Consider the following 24123-nt stretch of genomic DNA (forward strand, 5'->3'; position numbering starts at 1 on the left):
CATCAAATGTGTACAATTCAGCATAAAGTTGCAATTATTTTTGGTTAAAATTGGAAAAAGGTCATACTGTATTTCGTTTTCCATATATCTCCAGCAAAATATATGTAGCATATGTAGGGGATGGTATCTCTGAAGGTGTACAGGTCTTTTGGCCTTGGCGCAGGTCTGTCTTGTACCATTCTAATATCTTAAAAACTTGCTGGAGTGAGTAATTTAACATTAGACGTCACATTTTTGTCTTTAAACGTGTTTGCGTGCACTGTCACTACTCTTATTGCCCAGCAGAGGAAGACAGAGCCAACAAGACGCGGTATAACGGCATTCCACTGGATACCGGTAGAGGGCGCCGTTTTTAAATTTAAAAAACTTGGCTAACCAACGTTTAAAAACTAAATCGTATGAATATCTATTCTGTACCGAAAATTACATATTATCTGACCAATGGTGCTTCACATTTTGATTTTTTTGGGGGAAAAATAGCTGTCATTATTAATGAAAAGAATGAATACTAATAATTTAAAAGCATCCATAGATGGACACAATCAGTTTAATGTAAAATACAAGAAAAATATACCTTTATTTTTAAATATAATTTCACTGAGACCAATAACAAACCTGATTATTACATGTGTGGTCTTTTGTGCTGTTTCCCTATGGTTCCCAAAATGAAACCGTTATTGGGATCCAAATTCAGAATCTGCTCTGTTCTGGATAACCTGTGGTAGCGGATTGGAGTGCATGTTGAATTAATGCAACCCATTCTCCAATTTAATCCAGTAAGGGTCAGGAAATAGAAAGCAGCCTTGTGCATTTAAAAAATTAGCTTTATGTCAGAGAATGTTAGTGCAGAAAAGAGTGCAATGCTGAGAACTGTCAGCATGCGATGCAGTGACAAAAGGCAGAGTGATGTCTGCTTTTGCTGGCATACTCACCGGTGGACAGCATTTGGTAGACATCAAACTGTTTGCTCTGACTTTTGCCAGTGACTAATAATGTGGACTCCAACAGTGAACAACAGACAACAGTTTGGGCCTCAGCATGCCTCTTCTAACTGCAGTTACAGTATTAGCTTTGTTAGGATTCTTATACTGTACAGTGCAAACTCGCCATTCGGAACTGTTTGAGTAAAATACACCTCTAAACTTTGGCATTCAAACATCATGCCAGTCCTCAGTTCCGCGAGAATCAAACAAATTCTTTGCATGCATTTTGCTTTTGCAGTGGCTTAAGCATCACTGTTATAAATGTGAACTTAGTGGTTTGTTGTTTTATTACACATTTTATTATAAACAGGGGTTAACTTATTTTTACACTTGTGTGAGCTCCAAGACACAACTTTGTGTTACGTCATTACAGTTAAGATACAGTCTTCGCTCATTTATTGTGGGGCATAGGTTCCCAAAATAGCTCGCAATAAATGAAACCCACAAAGTAGTCAACTTTGCTTGTTTATAATTACTATATATGTTTTAAGGCTGTAAAACCCATCATAATACACTTTATACACTTTTGTCAGACAGGCATTAACATTTTCTCACATTTCTTTCTTGTTTAAACGCTCTCAAAGTTCAAATTTCCTCCTCCTCATCCTACACCTTGAATCAAAGATTCATTTAGCCAGTTAGCTTCTTCTTCATCTTCTATTGTTTATTGGCGGTTAGCGAGCAGCTTGCACCGTTAGCGAGTTTAGTGACTTTTGACCACAACAGGAAAAGGCACGAATGAGATTGATTGACAATGGTCTACAGCCAATCAGGATGCAGAAGACAATGGGCGGATTCTCCCTTAGCGAATAACAACTGTTATGGTTCTATATTTAGCCTGCTGTTGTGTACTGTGGGTTCCTAATATGCTTATGCATGCACAGAAACACATATTAAGACGAGGTGGAGCTGCACACGTCTTCAACCCTCACACAAGCATACAACACCCTCTACTCGTGGCAGTAGTAAATACAATAACAGACACATACACCAGAGCACCGATAGATCGCTCCAATACACCAGAAGAATGCAGAACACAATAATATCTTAGCTAATGACTAGCATGAAAATGACCAGAGATAGCTTACCACCATTATTACTGTCCCGTACGCTCCATTATCTGTTTGAGAGTAAGTCATTTTACTGTGTATTAGTTTTATTATACAGTGGTTAACTTCTTTTTACACTTGTATGGCTTGAATCTTATCACCTTTTTTCGATAAGAAAATTGTAGCTTGTTAAATATAGGAAGTGAACAAACTGCCAGTATTTGCTGAGTCACCGAGAAGGTGTAGGATTAAATAAACTCTGCTTCTTCCTACTCCTTTACGGACTTGCTGAATTATCATCCCTTTACTCATTAGAATAAAAAAGAAATACACTTTATTTCAGGAAAAAAAGTAATGTGTTTTTTTTCTGTTTTTTCAGTTTTTTCTGTTTACTGTTCTAATAGTATTTCCTGCCTTTGTTTTCTTCTCATCCCTTCCGATTCATACAGTCCTCCTCACCTAGCCCACCCCCTCCCAAACCTGGTGTCTGGCAAGGCAACAGGCATCCGGGGAATGCCCTATGTGGGGTGTCTGCACCGTGCACAATCCCTCTGCAGAGCATGGCAACGCTTCAGGGGGTAGAAATACTGGTGAGTGTGGCGGCTTCGTAGCTCCTTCTAATGTCCGCCGAGGGCCTTCAGGAGCTACGGCTGATCCGCTCGGTGAGAAGAAAGCGCCTCAGCGAAGCAGCGGCGGCATTGCCAACACGGTCCGAGCGCAAGGGTTCAGACAGAGAGGATTTAAGCGTTGGTGAAATTTCCTCTGCAGGTGTTTGACTGTGCTAAATCCATTCGTTCAAGTTTTTCCTGTGCTTTATGAAATTTCACTTTCAAAGGAAGATCAGGACAGGGACGTCTGACCCTTGCGTCTTTTGTCTACTTGTTGAAATATGTATGAAAATTAGAAGGCCCAAGATGACCTTTCATTCTATGTTGCTGTTCACACAGAATACCAACACAGGAAAAATGCCAGGAAAAGCTGGCTTTAGAAAGCTGTGTGGAAAAGGGCTAGCGTCACGGGCCTTAAACTCTATACCCCTGTCTCGGGATTGCATCATACCTTTTCACACAGACAGCGCCCTGCCTCTGTACACCTCTGATACTACCTCCGAGGGTGGCAAACCCATTCTGTGTCAGCGCTGTTCATATAGAAGAGAATAAGACAGTTTTATGAGGCAGTGTGAAAGGGGCTTGAGGTGCATTACACACAAATACCTAACAGCCACTTTCACACAGAGATGCCACAAAATAATAAATCAGAGGCAAAACCTTAGATCCAGCATTTAAAGGTGACGAGGGAAGTTGCTGTGTTCACACAGTGCCATGATCGTTAAACCTCACATTCTGGTCCCGTCACAGACAGTGCCCTGCCTCTGTTATGCCTCTGGGTATGCCACTTCAGAAGGCGTCAAATTTGCGGGTCAAATTTGACCACCCATTTCTTACACAAGCCAGATGAAAGCAGTCTTCTAAGGTCTGTGTGAAAGCAGATAGCATCTCGAGAGTCATCCCTGTTTTAGCATTGCTTGATAACCTTTCACACAGGCAGTGTCTTGCTTTGTTGCGCTTCCGATGCTACTTCTGAAGCCAGCAAAGTCGCAGGTTGATGAAAAAGGCAGACAAATCCCATCTTTAATAGGCTGTGTGAAAGGGGATTTAGATAGTACAGCAAATGTGATATTACGTAATTGTTGCTGTGTTGTGAAAGCAAAGAAGACACTGAACATCTGTTCATAATGGCACGATGAGCGCAGGCACATATGTAAGGCCACCTCGCGTACACGCCGCTCCGTCGGCCGCTCTTTACCCGGCCCATTCAGCGGCGCACTAAAAGTTGGGCTGTTTTTGTAACAAAACAAGGCCTAATCCTAAATTCGGGGAGTCGTGAATGTGCCTCGGCAAACGGCAGACAAATGAGACGGATTAGCCCGGGCACCGTGAAAGAGTGAAAGGTTTGCCATTGATCTACGGTGGTCCTTTTTTCTTTCAGGGCCACTCAGTCTGAAAACCCCACTGGGTAAGAGCATACAGGGTCCACTCCAGAGCCCCCTAGGCCACCGAGAGACACACAACAGCCACAATTAGTCTCAGGAGCTGTAATGGCAATTCAATAAGCACTTTAAACATCGTGCCTCGGTCCCGTCTGACGACCCCCCCCCCCCCCACTCCCTGCAAAACCCCTCCCCTTCACTTTCCTCTACATACATAAGATTTTTTTTCATTCTTTTTTTCCCACCCACCACAGTTCTTTTCAGAAAATGACCACACAGGGTTTCAAAGGTTCCACTTGTTGTCACTGAGACAGCATGACTTGTGGCCCCTATAGAGATTGTCCACTCTATTACTTTTTGCTTGCTTTTTATGAGGTTGTCAAGAAATGTAGCGCACTTTGCAGATGTTTCCACCGAGCTCCCCGGTGCATTGGCATTCGACACTTTGGCAGCAGCGATCATCGTCTGATCAAGCGGACACCAGACGCTTGTGTTTTTGATATCATTCCCGATGTTCTTTCCATGCTTTCGCTGATCCTTCAGAGACCTTCCATGTTGATTTTGCACCAAAGCGTCTTGTTTTGTCAGCACAATGATAATTACAGCCCCCGTCACCCCTTTGGTGTGTCCAGTTTTGACATAGTTTAGGACATGAGAGGCTCATGATGAGCAGGCCAGTCCACCGCTACTTTATAGTGCCCATGCTTTATGGTTCAGCACCGGCAAATGGACTTTCCTTGCAAACATGACTGTAAATGACATTTGTGGCACCACATATGAGATTGTGGTCAAAATGGTTTGGAAGTCATGCTAGCATACATGTAATACGGATATCCTCAAAGTTTTATAATCATTAGACCAGTGGTCAGCGACTTACTGTATGAGTCATTAGTTGTTAAGTCCTGCATGTGCCTGTGTGCAAAGTTTTTGCTTGTGTTTCAGCCAGTCTTGCTCAAATTTGACAGACATTTGCTCGTCAATCCACTGAATGTGTGTGCCAAATTTCCTGGTTATTCGGCTGAACATGCTTTGAGAGAAATATCAAGTGGATCCAACTTAAGGGGTTTAATAACAGCGCCACCATGCAGGGAAAAAAATTGCACAGGCAACACAGCAGGGGTGCATGTTTTGACAAATTCTCACCCTTTTGTGTGCAGCGGTTCAGGAGTAGAAGCTTGCACAAACAAAGTACACGCAGCCACAAACTGTGTCAAAAGATAAAAGGACGTTAGGGGGAACAGCTGAATAGGACCTCCCATGCTGCTATTTTGAGTTGAACTACAGTGTGATGATGAGGACGATGATGATGATGATCAGGATGCGTCGCCCTCCTGGCCAGACATGTCCCTCCCCGTCCCAGCGTTCTGGCATAAAGACGTGCTGAAAGCTTGGCCTTTATTCACAGCCTCCCAACGGCCGCCATTCATCGCCCGCTCTCCTTTTCTACCGGCTGAAAAGACAGAGTGGCCTCCTGTGCCACTGGAGCGCTCGCCTGTGTCTAAATGACCTTGATGTCCCCCCGCGTAGATCATAAGCGCCGCCCCCGCTGGGATTCTTGTCATGATTATGATGATGATGGCGATGAGAAGAAGCAGGAGGAGGGGGAGATTATTGTCGAAGGCTCCGATGGAGATGTTAGCAACTGTCAGAGACCCTAGGCTTAAACGCTATTGTCATGTTTCACAGTGTCATAATAAACTGGAACCTCCACAGTAACAACATCAAAGTCGTACAATTCAGAATTAGGCGACAATACGCCTGTAAAGTTGCACAAAACTTCATAGTTCAAAGCGTGACGTCATTGAACACCAAAAGCGTTAAATCCGTTTTTCGTGTTTTGCTTTTTCGCTGTCTTTTAAATTCTAAAGAAAGAGAAGAAGAAGAATATACACGGGAAGTTACATGAAGTAAACAGAATTACATTCAAAGCAGTAAAACTCCCTCCGTGTTGTCCCTTGGTAGAGTGGAAGGTATGTGATGGAATGATATGTGACGTGCGGATCGATACTGAAATATTGATACTTTCGACAGCAGCTCTTCAAGCTCCAAAATTGATTCTCAAGTCCAAATTTTGATACTTCGGTCATTTGAGGTAATCTATATCATTAACAGGAACACAGCGGAAAGTAACTAACTGATAGAGATCTTGTCTAAATGATACGCAGTTGGTGGAAACTACTTTTTTTTTTCCACCTGAATAAGTGCGGAATGCGTCGCAGAAGCGCCACACTGCTCCGTCAGTCTGTCTGTTGAAACGCTGGCCGATTGTAAACGGAGCCATGTGTGAATTGTGAATAAAGTTTTCATTCTTTCATTCTTCCTAGTAGTAATAATGTAGATAGTAGTAATAATGAATCATTTATTTCAATAGTTTATTTTAGTTCCTTTTGTTTTTTTATTGTTTAAAATACCATTTTCACATATTTCATATAATTTTGTCCTCTGTTTTTCTGTTTTTTGTTTATTAGCCTGGGTATAAAGTGGAACCTCAGTTAGCATCCGCCTCGGTTAGCGTGTTTTTCGGTTAACGTCAAAATTTACACCACAATTTTGCCTCGGTTTGCGTGCATTCTCCCGTTAGCGTACAATATGGTGCACGTCTTGTTGTGTTATTGACAGACTGTGTTCTTAATGTATTTATTTATTACAAAACGGTACTGGAAGTTACATCACCTGTCTGTGATGTCATCAGCGGCTGACTCTCAAAAATGTTAACACAAAACATGTTTTTATAGTTTTACAATTACAGATTTACATGCATAAAGCAATTCTAAATGCATATAAATGGCAAATAAAAGGGATAAATGAACATTTAAGGTTACTTTTACCTTCATTTAAGACGTTCTCAAAGAAACGATGTGGCAACGGGATCAACCACCACCACCTCCCTGTTTTCAGTCATGCCAAAATCACGTCTTCAGTGAAGGTCAAAGTAACCTTTAATGTTCATTTATCCCTTTCATTCATCATTTATATGTATTTATACGCATTTTGAACTGTTTTGTGAATTTCTCTTGGAGATCTATCTATTGTTTTCTGCATGTAAAATTATAATTGTAAAACTATGAAAGCATGTTTTGTGTTCACGTTTTTAGCTATCGGGAACACATTAATTGGATTTACATTATTTCTTATGGGTAAATTCGTCCATTTCGGTTAGAGTCCGACCATCTGGAAGGAATTAATGACGCTAACCAAGGTTCCACTGTATTGTAAATCACCCCGCTACCTCAATATACTTCAGGGTTTAAAATAAATGAATAAATGACTCTAATGTCTTCTATTCTTAATGCAATGATTTCAAATCAACTATTTACAAAAATGTACCAGACACATCAGGTGTATTTGCACAAAGTATCGGTTCGGTCTCGCCGATACCAGCCTGAATTGTACTCAGTATCGTATCAGAAACAAAATCAGTGGTATCGTACATTGCAAGAAGGTATTTTGTAGGAGTATTTTGTTGCTTTTTACTTATGTTAACTTGTATAACAGTTATAAAAAATATTATTATTATTTCTGTTTCCATGACTTCTTATGAGAACAATTGTTTCGAAACCTAAAGAGCATTTTAGGCTCCCTGTACATCAGGGGTGTAAAACACTGCCCCCAGTGTTTTGCCAGAGAATCACAAGCTCAGTCCCCGCTGAAGAGCTGTAACAGGATCATCGTGTACGGGTAGATACTGTATGCTAAGACAGTATTAAGACATATTCAAAGAAAAAAAGAGCCTGCATGTCAGCTTTGTTTTATAGGTGACATTGCTGCGTTAACATATACACTTTTAAACATTTGAACTTTTTCTCGTTACTCCTTTTTGCTCTTTTTCAACTTTTGTTGCTGGTTTTCCTGTTTAATTGTGTTCAATTCTTTTTTTTTGTCTTGAAAAATACAACGTAAAAAAAAAAACGCAAATGACCCCTAGCCACACTTTGGAGACCCCTGCTCTGTATTACTAGTTAGCTTACCACACCGCTACAAAAACAGTTTTTGACCCTTTCACTATTTATATCAAAGAAAACCCCTCAACATTTCAGCTGTTGTCAAAGTTAAGGTGGGGGTGTCTTGTTGTTTTTTATATTTGAGAGCATTTAATGTATTTTTACACTTGGAAGAATATATTAAAAATGAAATGAGTGATGCAAATCTGCAACGCATGCAGTATCGGAGTGCTTTATTGTTTTTATGTCCTATCAGCGGTTAGCTTTAGTTAAGAAAGGTTTGTTGGAAAAAAAAATGCCTGTTGGAACAGACTATTTCTAGTTGAGTTATTTCCCATGGGAACAATTGTTTCATAACCCAAACAAATCCAGTGTTCAACACCCCTGTACATTGTTCTAGTTCCACGTGTTCTTAATTCAAAAAAGACATTTGAGTCCTTGCATTTCTTGTTATCGCAGTTAAGACAGAGGGTTGTTTTTAGGGTGGGTAACTTCTTTTTACGCTTGCGTGACAATTAAGACTACAAACTAATTTGAATATATTAAATGTTTTATTAGGCTTGTTGTAGAGCGGGAAAATGTTAGCAGGAACCTGTTTATTTAGTGTAGAAAATGCTTGTGACCTGGCTTCTACATCAGCCACATGGAGTGGAGCTACAGTGCAGTACGGCCTCTATGGTGTGGTGGAAAGGTTAGTTTTACTTTACATCCAGACACAATAAGAAGAAGCCATCTTGACAGTTGCATGCATATGCTTTACATACAGCTCATCTAAATAAAACGGCGAGTAATTGTCCATCTATTTCTACCGTGTTCTCGTCACATGAAGACATGAAGTTCTCATGTGTGAAGGTGAGGTGTCTTAAGTAGAAGTCCCGTATCCAAGGCGGCGGTGAAGATAGGGATGATAGAGTCTCATCTCTGCGGGCTTAGATGCTTCCCTTCTTGTTGACTTTGAGCTAAAAGCAGTCCATGTGAAGCTTCTTTAAATGGGAGCTCCTGTTGAGTGTCCACACACGCACACGCACACGCACACACACACACACACAGCCTGAAGATACTACTGTCTTTACAGTCTTTAGGAAATAACTTAAAAGCACAAACTACCTCTACAAATGAATGTCACAGATCTGATCCAATGTACATATATCTGACACGGAGGGAGAAAGGGAGGATAAAAATAAACAAGGCCATCTGAGTCCGAGGAGGCCGAACGCGGCGGAGCTAGGAGGGCAGCATGGGCAGGAAGTGAGTGGATGGGTGTCTCCGCCGAGCCTTGTGGCCTCTCCGCGGCTTCCCCCGCCCATTGAGGGAGACGAACATCTGCCTGCCGCCGTGCTTCCAGCGGAGGGAGGCGTACGTGTTATAGCCGTTCTCCTCGATGCGCTCCTTGAACTTACAGCTTGGGTTGTACTTAACCTGCGTGGAGACAGAACAAGGAGAAACGGTGTTACAAACAAGTTTGGTTTGACGGAAAACTGCGGCTCCCAAAATTGTGATCAAATATTACGTACGTTAGAAGTATCACCGTTTCTTTTTCAGTCATTCCTCGCAGTATTGCGGTTCGATTAGGGCTCCTTTTTTCAGAAATGAATTAATAAATGATTGGTATTTTGTGGGCGACTATGGTAAACTATTAGTCAAAACATATTGAAATACAAGTGATATGTAGTATTCTGGTCACTAGGCAGCAGTAATGAAACAAAACATGGAGAAATTACATAACTTCATACAAGTCAGCGATGGCAGTAAAAAAAGTTATCCTCCCAATCTGTGTGGAAGTGGTACGTTTTTGGCGAGCTTACTAGCTAGCGACTGTCTCGAGTCCCTGCAGCATTAGTATAATAGGAGTGTAAATGTGACTATAGGGGTGTTATTTCATGTCTGCAAGGCTCTAATAATATTAAAAACTGTATTTAGAAAGTCATAAACAGATTTACTATGATCTAACTATGAAAATATTCCATTTATTCACATTAAAGCCTATATAGTGGAAATTCATTTATCGCAGCCGAGTCTGAAACCAATTAACCTCGATAAACGAGGGATGACTGTAACGTACTATAAGACAGCTCTGAATATAAGCCCACCTCTTTTTTTCAAGACCTGTTTTTGAAAAAATAATAGATAAACCATTTAAAAAAAATGTTTTGGAGAAAAAAAATACGGTCTTATATTTGGTTCAGTACAGTAATTGAATACTCTTTGGCACCTCCCCATAATGGTATGGTACTTACAGTACATTTTGAAGCTGCAGTACCAAATTAGTACAGTGGGTTAGTCGAACTCCCTTAAGGTTGTACAATTTGACAAAAACGCTTGTGCCACATGTTTTTTTCTTTGGCTCTTTTGCAGCACTTGTCCCAAAAGAGTGTTTAGAAGTAGAATGCCACCATCCATCCGCTTTTTATACCGCTTGTCCTCATTAGGATCACAAGCGCGCTGATTTCAGGCAAGAGGCGGAGTACACCCTGGACTGGTCGCCAGCCAGGTCACGTACAAACAATTATTCACATTCAAACTTATGAACAATTTTGTATCTCCAATTAATCTAACATGCATATTTTAGGAATGTGGGGAGTACCCGCAGAAAACCCAAGCACCCAAGCACAACATATAAAAACAGCTCAAAAGAGACAGCTCATTACTGCACGTAATGGGATACACCTATGTCGCCTACAGAGACCGCTATTAAAACACCTCCAAAAACCTCCAAGAAGGTTTTATGGTTTTATATCCATGCTGTGAGCACGTAGCAACAGGTACATTCATGATAACACGTAATACTTACAGTATTTTGCTGTATTTTAGTCATTTTAAGCATTACCGGAACTCCCTTCCAGGGCGCATTGATTTCACATCGCAACATAGAAACGAACGCTTACGCCTATGTAGTGTTTACTTTTCCAGACTCAAAAATTAAAAACACAGCAGCGGTGGTGTCAGCTTAAATATGTAGCCTTACCTTTTTGGTAGTGACCTGAGGCACTGTGAGCGCGGCGCTGACGCTCTGCGGGTGAGTGTGTAGTGAAGCTGGTCTCTAGCTGGCTAGCAGCTAGCCGGTGTGTTATGGCTAAGTGTCAATGCGCCGGTAACATGGTACGATCGGCGTAACAATGTCGCTGTAGCTTTGTTAATATGCACGTCACATTATATGTAAATGGAGCATTGTTGCCACTTTTTGGAGTCTTTTTCAGAAGGCTTTGTTTACCATTATGTGCAGTAATGAGCTGTCTTTTTTCAATCGATTTTTATATCTTTAGAACGCACAGAAAAGAGAAAGACGTGTTCACGTCTCACATAAGGATTGTGGATGATGGGCAAAATTTGTCACAATTTGACTTGCATTTGTCACAATTTGAAGTCAACATTTGAAGTCAAAATGTGTTTGACCCGGATTGTTTAGAATGTACGAGCATTGGCGTTAACGGCTTTCTCTCGCTGTTGTCTGGTAGTCACGTAAATGTCCTCAGAGCGTGCACATGCACAACAGCAGTTTCAGAGAAACGAGAGTCAATTTGGAGTCATTGTGTGGTTATGGTGGGCTAAACATTAAATGATAGCTAATGTTTATAGGTACATTTTGCCAAATTGCTATTGTTAGCTGACAACAAACATGGCTAATGCGTGTGCGCATGTGTTGTGTCGGCAGGGTCGGACTTACCACTCTGCAAGCTCAGGCAATTACGTAGGGCCTCGAGTAGGGCCTATTACTGTTTTAGTATTAATTCATGTGCTTAAAACTACATCAACATGCGTAATCTATCATGATCGTTTTGACCCCTCCCCCGTCTCTTCTCAAGCAATGGACTGTTCCATGTTACTGCGCATGTGCAGATTGATTCAGGAAAACGGTAGCAAAACAAACAAGAAAAATGGAGAAAAATTAAGCGAGGTACCGCAGTGGAGCAGAGGGGAGGAGATGGCAAGAGGAAAACACATTTTTTATCAAAACTACCAAAGGTGTGAACCTTTTTCACCGTCACAACAAACGTAGACACACAACGACAGCAAAAGCCAGACGATCTTGACAGCAGCAGCAGCTCTGCCGGGTACTCCGGTTTCTTCCCACGTTCCAAAAACATGCATGTTAGGTTAATTGGAGACTCTAAATTGTCCATAGGTATGAATGTGAGTGTGAATGGTTGTTTGTCTATATGTGCCCTGCGATTGGCTGGCGACCAGCCCAGGGTACCCTGCCTCTCGCCCAATGTCAACTGGGATAGGCTCCAGCATACTCCTGCGACCCTAGTGAGGATAAGCGGCATAGAAATGGAATGGATGGAATAGTATCACCCTGAAAGTGATTATTTCTGTTTCCATTATGCCTACAGAAAAATGTGTTGAAAATTGCTTTTGGATCTTCACATTTTTTGTTCTGTCGGCAGATCAGTTGCTTATTAGATATATATCTTGTATTTGATTACATCTTAGCCTGGAGTTTTTGCAGTGTGAGATCAAGTCCTTAGGGAAATGTGCCTTGTCAACACTGTCAGGCATGATTTTCCACTGATCTTCAAACGCTCCCGAATGTTTGCGTGATATCAAAGCAAGAACCAATTGGTTATTACTGTTTTTGCCGTCAAGAGGGCTGAGGTATTTTAGAAGTTCTGGGGTCAAATTCACCCAGATTAGGTGATGAGTTGATTGTACAATCTGTTAATACATTTTGTATCTTTAAATTTGATAAAATAGTCGCCAGCGACCCAATAAAAAAACTAACCTGCAACCCATTTTAAAACCCCACTAGGCAATAATTTAAAACAAAAACACATGTTGCATCTTTAAGTGTGACCTGACCCTGAGCGTTGTTAGTTTAGCGTGAAGATAAACAGATCTGTAAGGAAGCTAATGCAAGCAAAGCATAGCCACTCTTCCACGGGTGGTTAGCGCTTCTTATCAGATAGACACCCCCCCTTCTGGTAGATTCCACCTTGGTCCCTTTATCCATCAGGATGCGTTACTTTGTCGTAGGTTGATTCTCATCACTGATTGCGTGATGTCTGGTTTTCCGGAGAGGTAGACCGCACACATCAGGTCACAAAGAGTCGGGAATACTTTTGAAATGCGCAGGACAAAAAGAAAGGGGATGGCACGCAAAGACGTTTAAAGGAGCCAGGTGTCTCTTTGTCATTGCTTGTCTCTGCTGTGTATTTTGACAGTAAAACATGCTGCTGTAGCCAGGTGTTAGCGCCATGATGGATAGCAACACTCAGACCCTAAAAATCTTCGAAAATTTAACCTCCTTGTCCTTTTCCCTTTACCTCAGGGGTGTCCAAATGTTTTCCGGCGAGGGCCAAATAGGAAAATGAAAGGATACAGGGGCCACTTTGATATCTTTACCTAATCTTTACCTGTACGCCAAGCAGTTAACTAAAGAAAATTAAAGGAAAAAAACTGCATACTAAACTAAAATAGAGGCCAATACATTTGTTTATATAACATGCAATTTATAAAGCATGTGATGTTCCCTAATGTCTGAAACAATTAATAATTCATGATTTAAGAAATAATTCCCTAATTAATGTCAATGTTTTTGGACAGTTTTAAAATCAGAGCTGCGTGTAGATGTTGGATTTCATTTTTTTTAAAGCATTACTTCTCCATGATTTAAATTAAATTCAATTAATTATTCCTGATTTTCCAAATACTTATATACTGTACATACTTTGAAGGCCAATACATTTTAAATCTACCATTTTCATAAATTAACAAATATTTCCCAATTATGTGACTTTTTTTTTTTAAGAAAGTTGCTTGTTTTACTAATTTATTGAAATTATGCCTGAATATCCTAAAGTGGTTACAATCCTCCTTCTTATTGTTCTTTCTTTTTAGAAAATATGACACAGGCCAATAAAAAAAATAGCTGCAAGCCGCAAATTTGGACATGTCTGCACTTTGTCACATCTTGACCTATAGGGGGAACCAAAAGAACAGTTGCCACGGTTTATACGCACCGATCCGAAGAGCGTGCCTTTCTTGGACATGGCTAAGTACAACCCGGTGCTGACAGATTTGATGGCAACAACTCCCACACTGACAGATCGGATTTCCATCAGACCTGCAAAATAAAAGGGGAGAAAGAAGAACAAGAGTTAACGTCTTCATCAAAAGCAGCTCAATCAATGGGATGCCAGATGCTGTGTGGTTAATGCAAGAGAAAGCACACATACACACAAAGCTTTTTATGCACACGCTGAATTGGATCGCATCGTCGAAAGGATTCCTGTAGAATTGTTTGCGTGGTTCTCTCTTGAGTCCAGGTGGGACGCTCCATCAAGATTATGGTTGTTTACAAAACCAACAACAACAAAAATCTGTCTGCTGGCCTCTCAAGCAATCCAAGAACAAGCTGGCAAGCTTTTGCAGGCTAATTGTTTCCTCAGGCGTCGGTTTGCAAACAAGTGCCATGTGGCTTACACTTCATCTGGCTTTTGTCTGCATGCTTTAAAAAAAAATAATAATAAAATTTGCATTACTTTTGTCACGGCAACAACAATGAGACAGCCAGGAGACGGGTGTCCAAAGTGTGGGACCATTTTCAGGCCACAGCTTGTTTTTTATTGTCCCTTGGCATCTAAAAAGTACATTCATATAGCAGTATTATTAGGTATTAGACTTGTCCTGTCCATGTAGTGGTACATGCTGATGCCTTTCGTGTTGCGGTGCAGGTTCAATACCCGACCGGGCCGCAACAACCAGCCTTTGGGGATGTCCAGTGCCGGTTCCAAGACTGGACAAAAGGGGTGGTTGCGTCAGGAAGGGCATCCGGCTTAAAAGGTAAGCCAAACCATTCATGCACTTGACTCAAGATGTCTGGCAAAAATACCCCTTAAAAGTGGCACAACACAAGACTAGACCATCATGAATACATGTGTTTATTTGGGGGGGGGGGCTTTTTTGTGACACGTTTAGTAAAAGAACACACGGGAAGGTATATGACTCCAGGGTCACAAAGTGCGTCTTCACATGTTGTGTATTTTGTAGGGGTTAACTTCTTTTTACACTTGTAACTAGTAAAAGTGACATATGCAACATTAAAGATAAGACTGATTCCTTGGTTTTACCCCTCAATATTATCAGTGGTTAACTTCTTTTTTACAATTGAATGACAGTTTCGAAGGAACTGATTCTTTTATTTCCATGATTTCCTATTAGAAAATGTGTTAAGTAAATAAAACAAGTGTGTGGGAAGTAAAATTTCTTGTCCTAATGACAGATTATGTTGCTTATTTTAAGTATAGCTTAGATTTTAGTACATATTACTTGAAATAAGCATATTGGTCTAAGATAATATGAAACCTTGATTTTAGGTATTTAATCTTGCTCAGAGCTCAGTTTTTGCAGTGTGGGATCAAATTAATTGGGGAAATGTTCCTTGTCCACAAATAAGTATTAATTATAAAGGTGCACAACTAATAGGCTCCAGCTCACTAGTGACCCTAATGGGTGTTAGCGGTGTAGAAAATGGATGGATGGATGGAGAGAGGTGTGCAACTATTGTCACAACGACAATGGGGAGACTTTACGAGGCTTTATCACTGTCTTCTCAATGAAAAAGAAGTAATCACTGCATGAAAAGATCGCTCTCTTGGTGACTTTTCCACAAAAGCACCCAATCAAAGCATTCGTAAGCAACGAAAAGATGAAATTGTCTCACTTTAAAGGTCAACCAAAAGGCCGTAGGGCCTCGCTGCTGAAAGCTCACTTGGAAATGAAGGAGTTGTAAAAAATCCCCCCCAAAAAATCAGAAACATTTGTGGATAGAACTGCTGTTAAGCATGTATTTACCACCTTAAACACTCTACTGACTTTGAAAATTGTATGTTCCAAGGGGAGAAATGCCCTAATATCATACAAATGCAGCTAACAAATCTTACATACAATACATAGTTAAATACAAATCGCGTTACACATCAATGAATCTAAGCAGAAGGGCATTTTCGGCAATCAGAAGCATGAAGAAAGTCAGCTACGGAAACATGACGATTGTTTTATACATTTAGTACATTTTAATATTAATATTGGTTAACTTACTTTAACGCTTGTACAACGGTTAACAATGTTAACAGTTGCTTAAAAGTACGCAATGAAAGGGGGAAAAAAGTCACATTACGGTGTAAAAAAGCACTTGGAAAGGAGTCATGTTACAAGACTTATATTGCAATATTCGGAGAATAAGTTGGTGATACTAAAAAAAAGAATTGTAATATTACAAGAAAAAAATGACGATCATAAGAAAAAGTCAGAATATTACAAGAAAAAAAATCTTCATGTTATGAGATTAAAGTTTTGAGAATAAACTCAGAAAAAGCAAAGAAAGTGTTATAATATATTGAGCATATGGCGTAATAAACTAATATTAAAAGGGGGAAAAGGTTGGAATGTTCCAAGCATAATGTAATACGACAGAAAGAGTCGTAATATAACACAGACAGGCATGATGCTGTGAGAATAAACTGATATTACCAGAAATGTTTTTTTCATATTCTGCAAAAAAAAGTATTCTAAGACAAATATTATCAGAATAAAGTCATAATGTTGTAATATTACAGGGACTACGTTGTAATGTTACAAACATCATGGATAGTAATATTAAAATAAAATGTTAATTGTTTTATTGACTTTTTTATTACAGTAAAATAAAAAAAATAAAATGTTAATTATATGCATAAAAATAGTTACAAGACAAATTTGTAATGTAACAAGAACAGGCGTAATATTCAAAGCATATTATTAGAATAATTTCTTTTTCATATTACGAGAAAAAATATTGAAATGTTATCAGAATAAAGTTGTACTGTAATGCAAATAATGTATTATTATTAGGAGAAAAAAAGTTAAAACCTTACGAAAATACAGTCATAACATTATGAGACTAAAGGCTTAATGTTAAAATTTCTAGAGAAAGTAATATTACAGGGGGAAAAAATACGAGAAAATGACTTATTACGAGAAAAATGTCTGAACGTTTATGTAAAAAAAACGCATATGTAAAAATATGACATCTTAATTACAAGAAAGAGTTATAGTATACAGTAGCGTGATGCTGTGAGAATAACATGGTTTTACCTGAAGCATTTATTTCATATTCTGCGAAAAAATTAATAGTATTTCTAGACAAATATTATAAGAATGAAGTCATAATGTTGTATTATCACAAGAAAATAAGCTGTAGCACTATGAAAATAAAGCAAAATGTTAATTATGAGGAAAAAAATGATAATGTTACAAGCATTTAACTGTATAGGAGTAAAGCCATAATATTATGAAAATAATGTTCTAACAATACATGAAAAAAAGTTTCTTATGGGAATAACCGCATTAGGAAAATACTTGACTATTAAGAGAAAAAGTCATAATATTATGAAAAATCAACATTGCAAGAAGTGATAATATGATGAGAAAAAGCTTGTAATATTACAAGTAAATAACTGTAATATTGTGATTTTTTTCTAATATTTTCTCTTTTTTTCATGACAATATTTGTACTCTATGAGAATAAACTTGTTATATTGATGGGGGGGAAAGAAAGTTTCAATGTTGTGAGAGTAAAGTCGTAATATTACAAGAATAATGTAGTTATAGTTTTAATGTTATCAACTCATAATATCACAAAAAAAGACAAGTTGTAATACGATAAGAAAAAAGTCACAACGTTTTGAGGATAAAGAAGTAATGCTATGAAAACAAACTGGTAATATAAGAAGAAAAAAGTTGTAAGGTGGCGAGCTAGACCAGTGTGCTGATACGAAGAGGCCATGTGAGCCACTTCCTCCACCACCACAAGCATCTGCTTCTGCCATCACGGCTAACATTGAACCATCATGAATTGTTTTTCAGCCTGGAGAACATCACTTGTCATGCCTGCCAGGTGAGATCATGGCGGAGACACCAAGCTGTACAAAGGGTCAAAAGAAAAGACAAGGTAAACAAACACAAACTCCTGTTGAGTGTCTTTGGTCTCAGCTCTCTCCAGCTGCAGGGGACCAGGGGAATGCCCCTCTTGTCTGTCCAGGTACGTCGCTCGCCACCAGCTGCACCCCCATCATTCCTCCGCTGCCTCTGATCCTCAGAGGAATACTTTGATGGTAGGGCTCCTCTTTTTTTTTTTTTTTTTTTACGAGCTGTGTTTACAAACACCGGGTGTACTGTGGTGGCACCTGGAGCGTGCAAGCGACTCATAAGCAATTAGCCCAGACCCGGCTGGCCATTGGAGCGCTGCAAGGATTTATGGGGGATTAGTCCAGGCCAATGAAAACCGCTGGTGCCTGAAAGTGGTGCCAGCAGTGATGGCCATTAGTTGCTGCTTTGACTTCCAGACACAGTAGGAGTGTTGGAAGCTTGTTTGTCACATACCACATGGAAAGAGGTCACTTTGGACTCAACTTTGAAATTACATTTACTGGACGCCAAAGGCACACTTAATGTTTTATGCAGGTACTGTACTTTTAAGATGTGCTTCACGTAAATGCACAGTCGAAGACAACCGCTACGTATTCCACCAGGTATCCTCCAATTTTTAGTTAAAGTTAAAAACTGGGAACATATGGCAATCTAGAAAAATCCATGCAGATAAACTGGACATGTACTCAATTTCAGCTTTGTCTGTAAGGGGAACTCAGATGTTAATAATGATGCTACTACGATAATAATAATAATACAGTATATTGCATTCATAGAGCACTTTTCAAGGTACTCAAAGAATGTATTAATCTCCAAGAGATATTCAGAAAGATGGTAGACACGATAATAATACATTACATTTACCATGGGCTTGAAATGTAAGATTTTGTATAATGTTGGCTGCTTGGGTTGCATAATTATTATGCTGTCCCTAAGTTTTTATTTCAACATAAAAATAAATACAAGTAAAGACATGTCCAATGGCAGTCATGCAACCGATGAATGAACTGATATTGACACCAAAAAGTCATATTTTGGAATTTGGTTTGAAATATTATTAAAATAATAATACAACATATTTTAATTGTGTACATTTTTATAATGAACAATAAAGTCATGATGTGCATATGATTAAAGTCATAATATAAAAGATTTAAATAGCACACATGAATATTTTCCCAAAAATGTGTTCATATGATTGAAGTAGTCGTAGTAATAGTAGTAAAATAGTATAAAACTTAAATAGTGTATACTAATATTACATTTGACAAGAAGACAACATTCCCAGTTAATTCTGTATATCAGAGTGTATATAGAATTTCCCTCTAGTATAATCCATCCATTTTCTATGCCGCTTCGCTTCATAAGGGTCGCAGGGGTATGCTGGAGCCTATCCCAGCTGACTTCGGGCGACAAGCGGGGTAACTAGTATAATAATAATTGAAATAGTATGAATAGTAGTTCTTAATATTGTTAATTATTTTAGTAATGAATATGATTTTTAATATAATTATTGTAATTAAATACAAAATAATTAATTATTTGAGAAATTATACACAATTGTGCCAAACTAAAGAGTGAATAGTTCCAGTTCTTCACCTAAACTTTTCCCCACAGAATTCTGGCATGTTTTTGTCACGCTTTTGACACTCTTATAACTTATACCGTAATATAAAATGGCAATCAGATTCCAATAGAAGCTCTAGTTCCCCTTTGAATGACGCTTGAAGCATCATGCGAAAAACCTTTCATAACACAGTCAAAATTGAAGGAAGAGACACCATTTTTTGACCATGTAGAGATCTCAACAGACACACAAAATCATGTGATTTAAATAAAACTGACCTGTGTGCTACACACAAATCAAAAACTTAACATACAGTTGTTTTTTGCAGTAAACATTCTGCAGGTCTCCCTCAGTGCTCGTACTGTGTCTTTACGGGCCTGTCTCTTCCCATCATTTTATTAATCCTCTTTTTGAAGTGTGCTATGGGGGTAATTATAACCCCCAAAAACATGTTTAGTGCCTTATTCATTGGTATAAGTAAGAGCAAAGTGGACTTTGCACTGAGCGGCTTATACCATTTCTATTTCTAACAGTCCACAAGCTAAGCGCTCACATAAAGCAAGTCTTTTAAATGATATCAAAAGAAGAAACACTGGAGTCCAATTAGCTGTTTGCTCTTTAGTTGCATGGGGGACTGAAGGGCCCTTCTCCAGCGTGTTCTGCTATGCAAGTATCAACTGATGGCCCCATTGAGCTGATGAAAAAAGGTGCTTCTGGCTTCCCACTTGCAATTGGGGAGATCTCTTAACCTTTGACATGTTTTGGCTGGGACTGTCAATAAGCTCAAGCTGCCATTACAAGCAAATCCTGCACTATACATGTCCAGTCAACTGTGGATTTGCCATTTATTTTCTCCTCTATGGGCACAGAAAAAGGTCCTTTTTAAAAAAAAATTTAATACTCTTTCTTTTCCTTCCATCCCCCATTTTTTGGACGTTAGCCCATCGTCAGATCATTCAAGCCTTTTCTGACCTTGGAGGAAAAAAAGCGAGTGAAACTCTCATGGGGTTCCTTCCCTTTTGTCCCACTCATGCTATGAGGGGTGGAGGGTGGTGCAAAAGAGTACAGGGTGAAGGTGCAGCCCCCCATGATAAGTCTTTGTCACTCACCTGAGAGGCAATTTGCAATAGTGTGGAAGAATAGAAAATAGTTACACACATTTTTCCGCTCCTTTCCTTTCTTTTTTTTTTTAAATTTCTTGTGTCGCCTCCGCTCCTTCCCTTTCTTTTTTTTCTTTAATTTCTTGTGTCGCCCCCTTGAGCGGCCCTCCATGGCTCAGTGCTCGACCAGAGCCGAGCCTGGGAATCTGGGAGTTCCTGCTGTGCGCCTGTGCTTGATTGACACACCTTTTCAATTATTTCACAGTTTGCTTGCTTTTTAAAACCAAGGAGGGCCCTGTCGTTTTTTTTTTCTCCTTCTGCTGCTGCCCTCCTTTTCAAAATACAAGCTTTTCATGTCGGGTCTGACCAGCACGTTTGATCTGCCGTGACCCCTTCCAAGGGTCTAGTAGTAGCGGGCGAAAGCGGTCGCCTGTGTGTATCGTGGCACACAAAGGCGGCACGACTCCGTATTGCTTTAAACACCTTTAGAGATTACCATGGGAACCGGCGCCACCGAGGAGGCCTGCACAGGTGGTGGGTAGAGACGGGAACTTGCACGTTAACCCTTGATTGGACTCTTGTGATTTTCAAGAAAAGTACGCATGGCGCTCTTTGGTGACACAAGCACTATTTGTCAGGGGGTGTCCAAATTGTCACAAAAGTGAGAACACCAATGTTTATACATTGTGGTAAACTTGGATTTACAGGGAAGGGATACTACTTTCCTGCTCTTCAGTTTATGTCAGCAAACCTTTTCCTGACATTTTGTAGATTTTACAAACATCCCATAAGACTTAACCTGATCTTGGTCTCCTCAGTGTCTTGTTCTTGACATGGTCTTGGTTTATGTGTTCTTTGACTCCAGGAAACATTCGCTTATGCAATTATTATTTCTCCCCAGAGTAGCATTAATTTTTCGTCTAAGATCTTATGTCAGAGTGCGGCGTAAAATATTTTCCAGTACTTCCTGTGGTTTCTCTCTTGACGCAGTGCAAGTGTTTTTGACCTCATTTGTTTGAAGCACACTGAGGTCTTCGTTCAAAGGATGACACATTTATTCTTATTCATTTATTAACATTTTTTGGATTTGGTAAAACACAGTGATGACCTTCATGGCTGTGTGATTTTGACACTCAGCTGTGACTCCTGATTAAATCAAGAACACAAGAACGACTGAAGCGGCACCATCAGTGATAAAGAGCCACTATCTCAAGCATACGTTATCTAGAAACCTCAACATTTGCATCTGAGGCTAATTTGGTGAAATGTCACCACCCAGCCTTCATATTGATTGTGAGCGGACAGACGAAGGCAGGTCTCGTGCTCTGGGAGTCTGATGTGTCGACAGTGGGACATGTGATAGCGGGTCTGTTGTGATATTGTTGCTCTGTGATATGAAAACTGATCTCTACTTCCTGCAGAAACACACCAGTGAAAACCATCCCTTTACAGGAAACATGTATGCTTAACCTAAACTTATGTGCCACCAAAAGGAATTGTGATGCTACCTTTTGAATATCACTTCTTTGGTGTTGAATACGGCAAAATCTTAAGTCATACAAATGCGGACGAGGCAAATTAGTCTTTTGCAGGAGAATTGAGTGGGAATCTACAAACACTCATACACTGTAACTAGAAAACAGAGAAAATTATTTACAGTAGAATCTCAATTATCGTTTGTCCCGGTTAGCATGTGCATCACATCCCTTAAAGAAAGTATAAGTGGGCTCATACACCAAAAGTCAACACTTCCAGAATATTTGTAATTGATCAAACATAACCAAACAACTGCAATGACGTTTCAGACCCACTTTTGTCAATTGCAACTGTGTATCAAACAATAATACGCCTGTTAAGATGAATAACAACTGTGAAGTCTGCTTTCAGTGTTTTCTAAACAGTAGCATGTAGCATGTAGCGTCTTAGCGTGTCCCTTTGAGAGCTTACTGTGTGTAATGTAATGAGTGTGCGTAACCGACTCTTTGTTACAGAGCAGCTGTTGGTCTAGACCTCCTTTTATACTGTACCTGTCTTCCTTTCTTCACTCCTGTCTCCCATCTGCCAGACTCACATCTCCTTCCTCTCTCTCTAGGAAACTGTCGTCCCTTCCTTCCCTCCCTCCCATCCGAAGCGGGCCTCTGGACGTGCTTCACACCTATTGACTCGCACCGGGTATGATTTATTAATTCCCTAGCAACAGCTGCCATACAGATCCTACACTCTTCTGCAAGAACCTGAAACCGACACTGCCTGCACTTAGCCTCTGTTCACACTTGACAGGTTCAGTTAACACAAACGAACAGTGCTGACTTATGGACAATTAGTTGCCCCTGTAAAGATGTTATGCTTGATGGTGGCCTTGTTTTGCAACCAATCTTGCTCATATTTTACAGACATGTGCCTGTCAGTCCTCTAAAGGTGTATACACGATTCCCTGGTGACTAGGGATTTTGTAGAGTAGATTGTGCTGTGTGAGAAATGTCAAGTCAATCCAACATATGTGGATCGAACTTTTGGGGTTTAATAACAGCACCACCATGTAGTGTACTGGTCCAAAAAATAATGGAACAAGCAACATAGAAGGAGTGGTATCGATATGCCGAAAAATCACGATATTCTACTGTACGATCGATTATCGATACGCTCTTCCCACCTATCATTATTTTAAAATTATAATTAAAAGACAGCCACTATAAACGTCTGTCATCGGTCTTGCTCAGTGAGTCAAGTCGACATTTTAGATGTCATCCAGAAGGAGCTCTGTGCGAGAGTGTCAGAAGATTGGGGCGAAGTCACAGAAGAAAACAGAAACGACAGTGTCATTGAAATTATAACAACAGACCAAAGTATCTCTTTTTCTTTTGATAAGAGCTGCAAAATAACCCAAAATAGAGGCAAAGAAAGTTGAAAATGCTAGCATGTGATTAAAAAAAAAAAAAGAAACACAACTGAATTCAAGAAATAAGTCATGGCAAAACACGAAGGTGGTGTCCGTGTTGCTCTCGCTGCCACATTGTGTCTTTGTCTTCATCATCACATCTTCAGTGAGGGTACAAGTAACCTTAATTCTTAGTTCATTTATCCCTTTCATTCGTCATATGTATGTATTTAGAATTTCTTTATGCATGTAAAACTATAACAACGTGTTTTGTGTTAACAGTTTTGAGACTTGTGGCGTAACTGTGTTAGTTAGCAAAGAACTACAGAGTCAAATGCTGATGACATCATAGACGGGCGACCAACTCAGTTCCTGTTTCCATGTAAGTGGCAAGCTAATAGGATGGTAACATAGACCTTTTGTGATAAAAAATACATTAAGAACACAGTTGGACTCACACAGTGTATTAATAGCACACAAGACATATTGTACGCTAAACGGAAAATGTACGCATATATGTGGCCAGCGGTGGTTCTGCTCAGTACACTCAGATGTCCAGATACTAGAAATAGTACCTGGCAGTACCTGGTTATGCCAATGGACCAAGCAACCAGTATAATCCGGCGATATCTGTTCCCTTTAAACGGAACTCAGATTGTCTGGAAGTAACTTGACTCGGAAATCCCGGACAGTCAGGGGTCCTTCA

General features: G+C 39.7%; 1 protein-coding gene across 2 annotated transcripts in view; it reads right to left on the reverse strand.

Moving 5' to 3' along the window:
* Window positions 1-8544: 8544 nt before the first annotated feature.
* The window catches only part of fgf22 (fibroblast growth factor 22), a 41821-nt gene continuing 26242 nt past the window's right edge, over window positions 8545-24123 (reverse strand). Inside the window, exons 2-4 of one of the 2 annotated variants that reach the window (XR_008572626.1) lie at window positions 13924-14027; window positions 9071-9382; window positions 8545-8962 (exon numbers count right to left, since the gene is read on the reverse strand). Coding sequence is in view for 1 of the 2 variants with exons in the window: in XM_054789007.1 (XP_054644982.1) it covers window positions 9188-9382; window positions 13924-14027 (299 nt within the window). In the remaining variant the exon portion in view is untranslated. Of the gene's footprint in view, window positions 9383-13923; window positions 14028-24123 lie in introns of both variants that reach the window. The other variant, XM_054789007.1, reaches the window with a different exon arrangement.

The sequence above is a fragment of the Dunckerocampus dactyliophorus genome, chromosome 10 (assembly GCF_027744805.1).
Source record: "Dunckerocampus dactyliophorus isolate RoL2022-P2 chromosome 10, RoL_Ddac_1.1, whole genome shotgun sequence".
Taxonomy (NCBI): Eukaryota; Metazoa; Chordata; class Actinopteri; order Syngnathiformes; family Syngnathidae; genus Dunckerocampus; species Dunckerocampus dactyliophorus.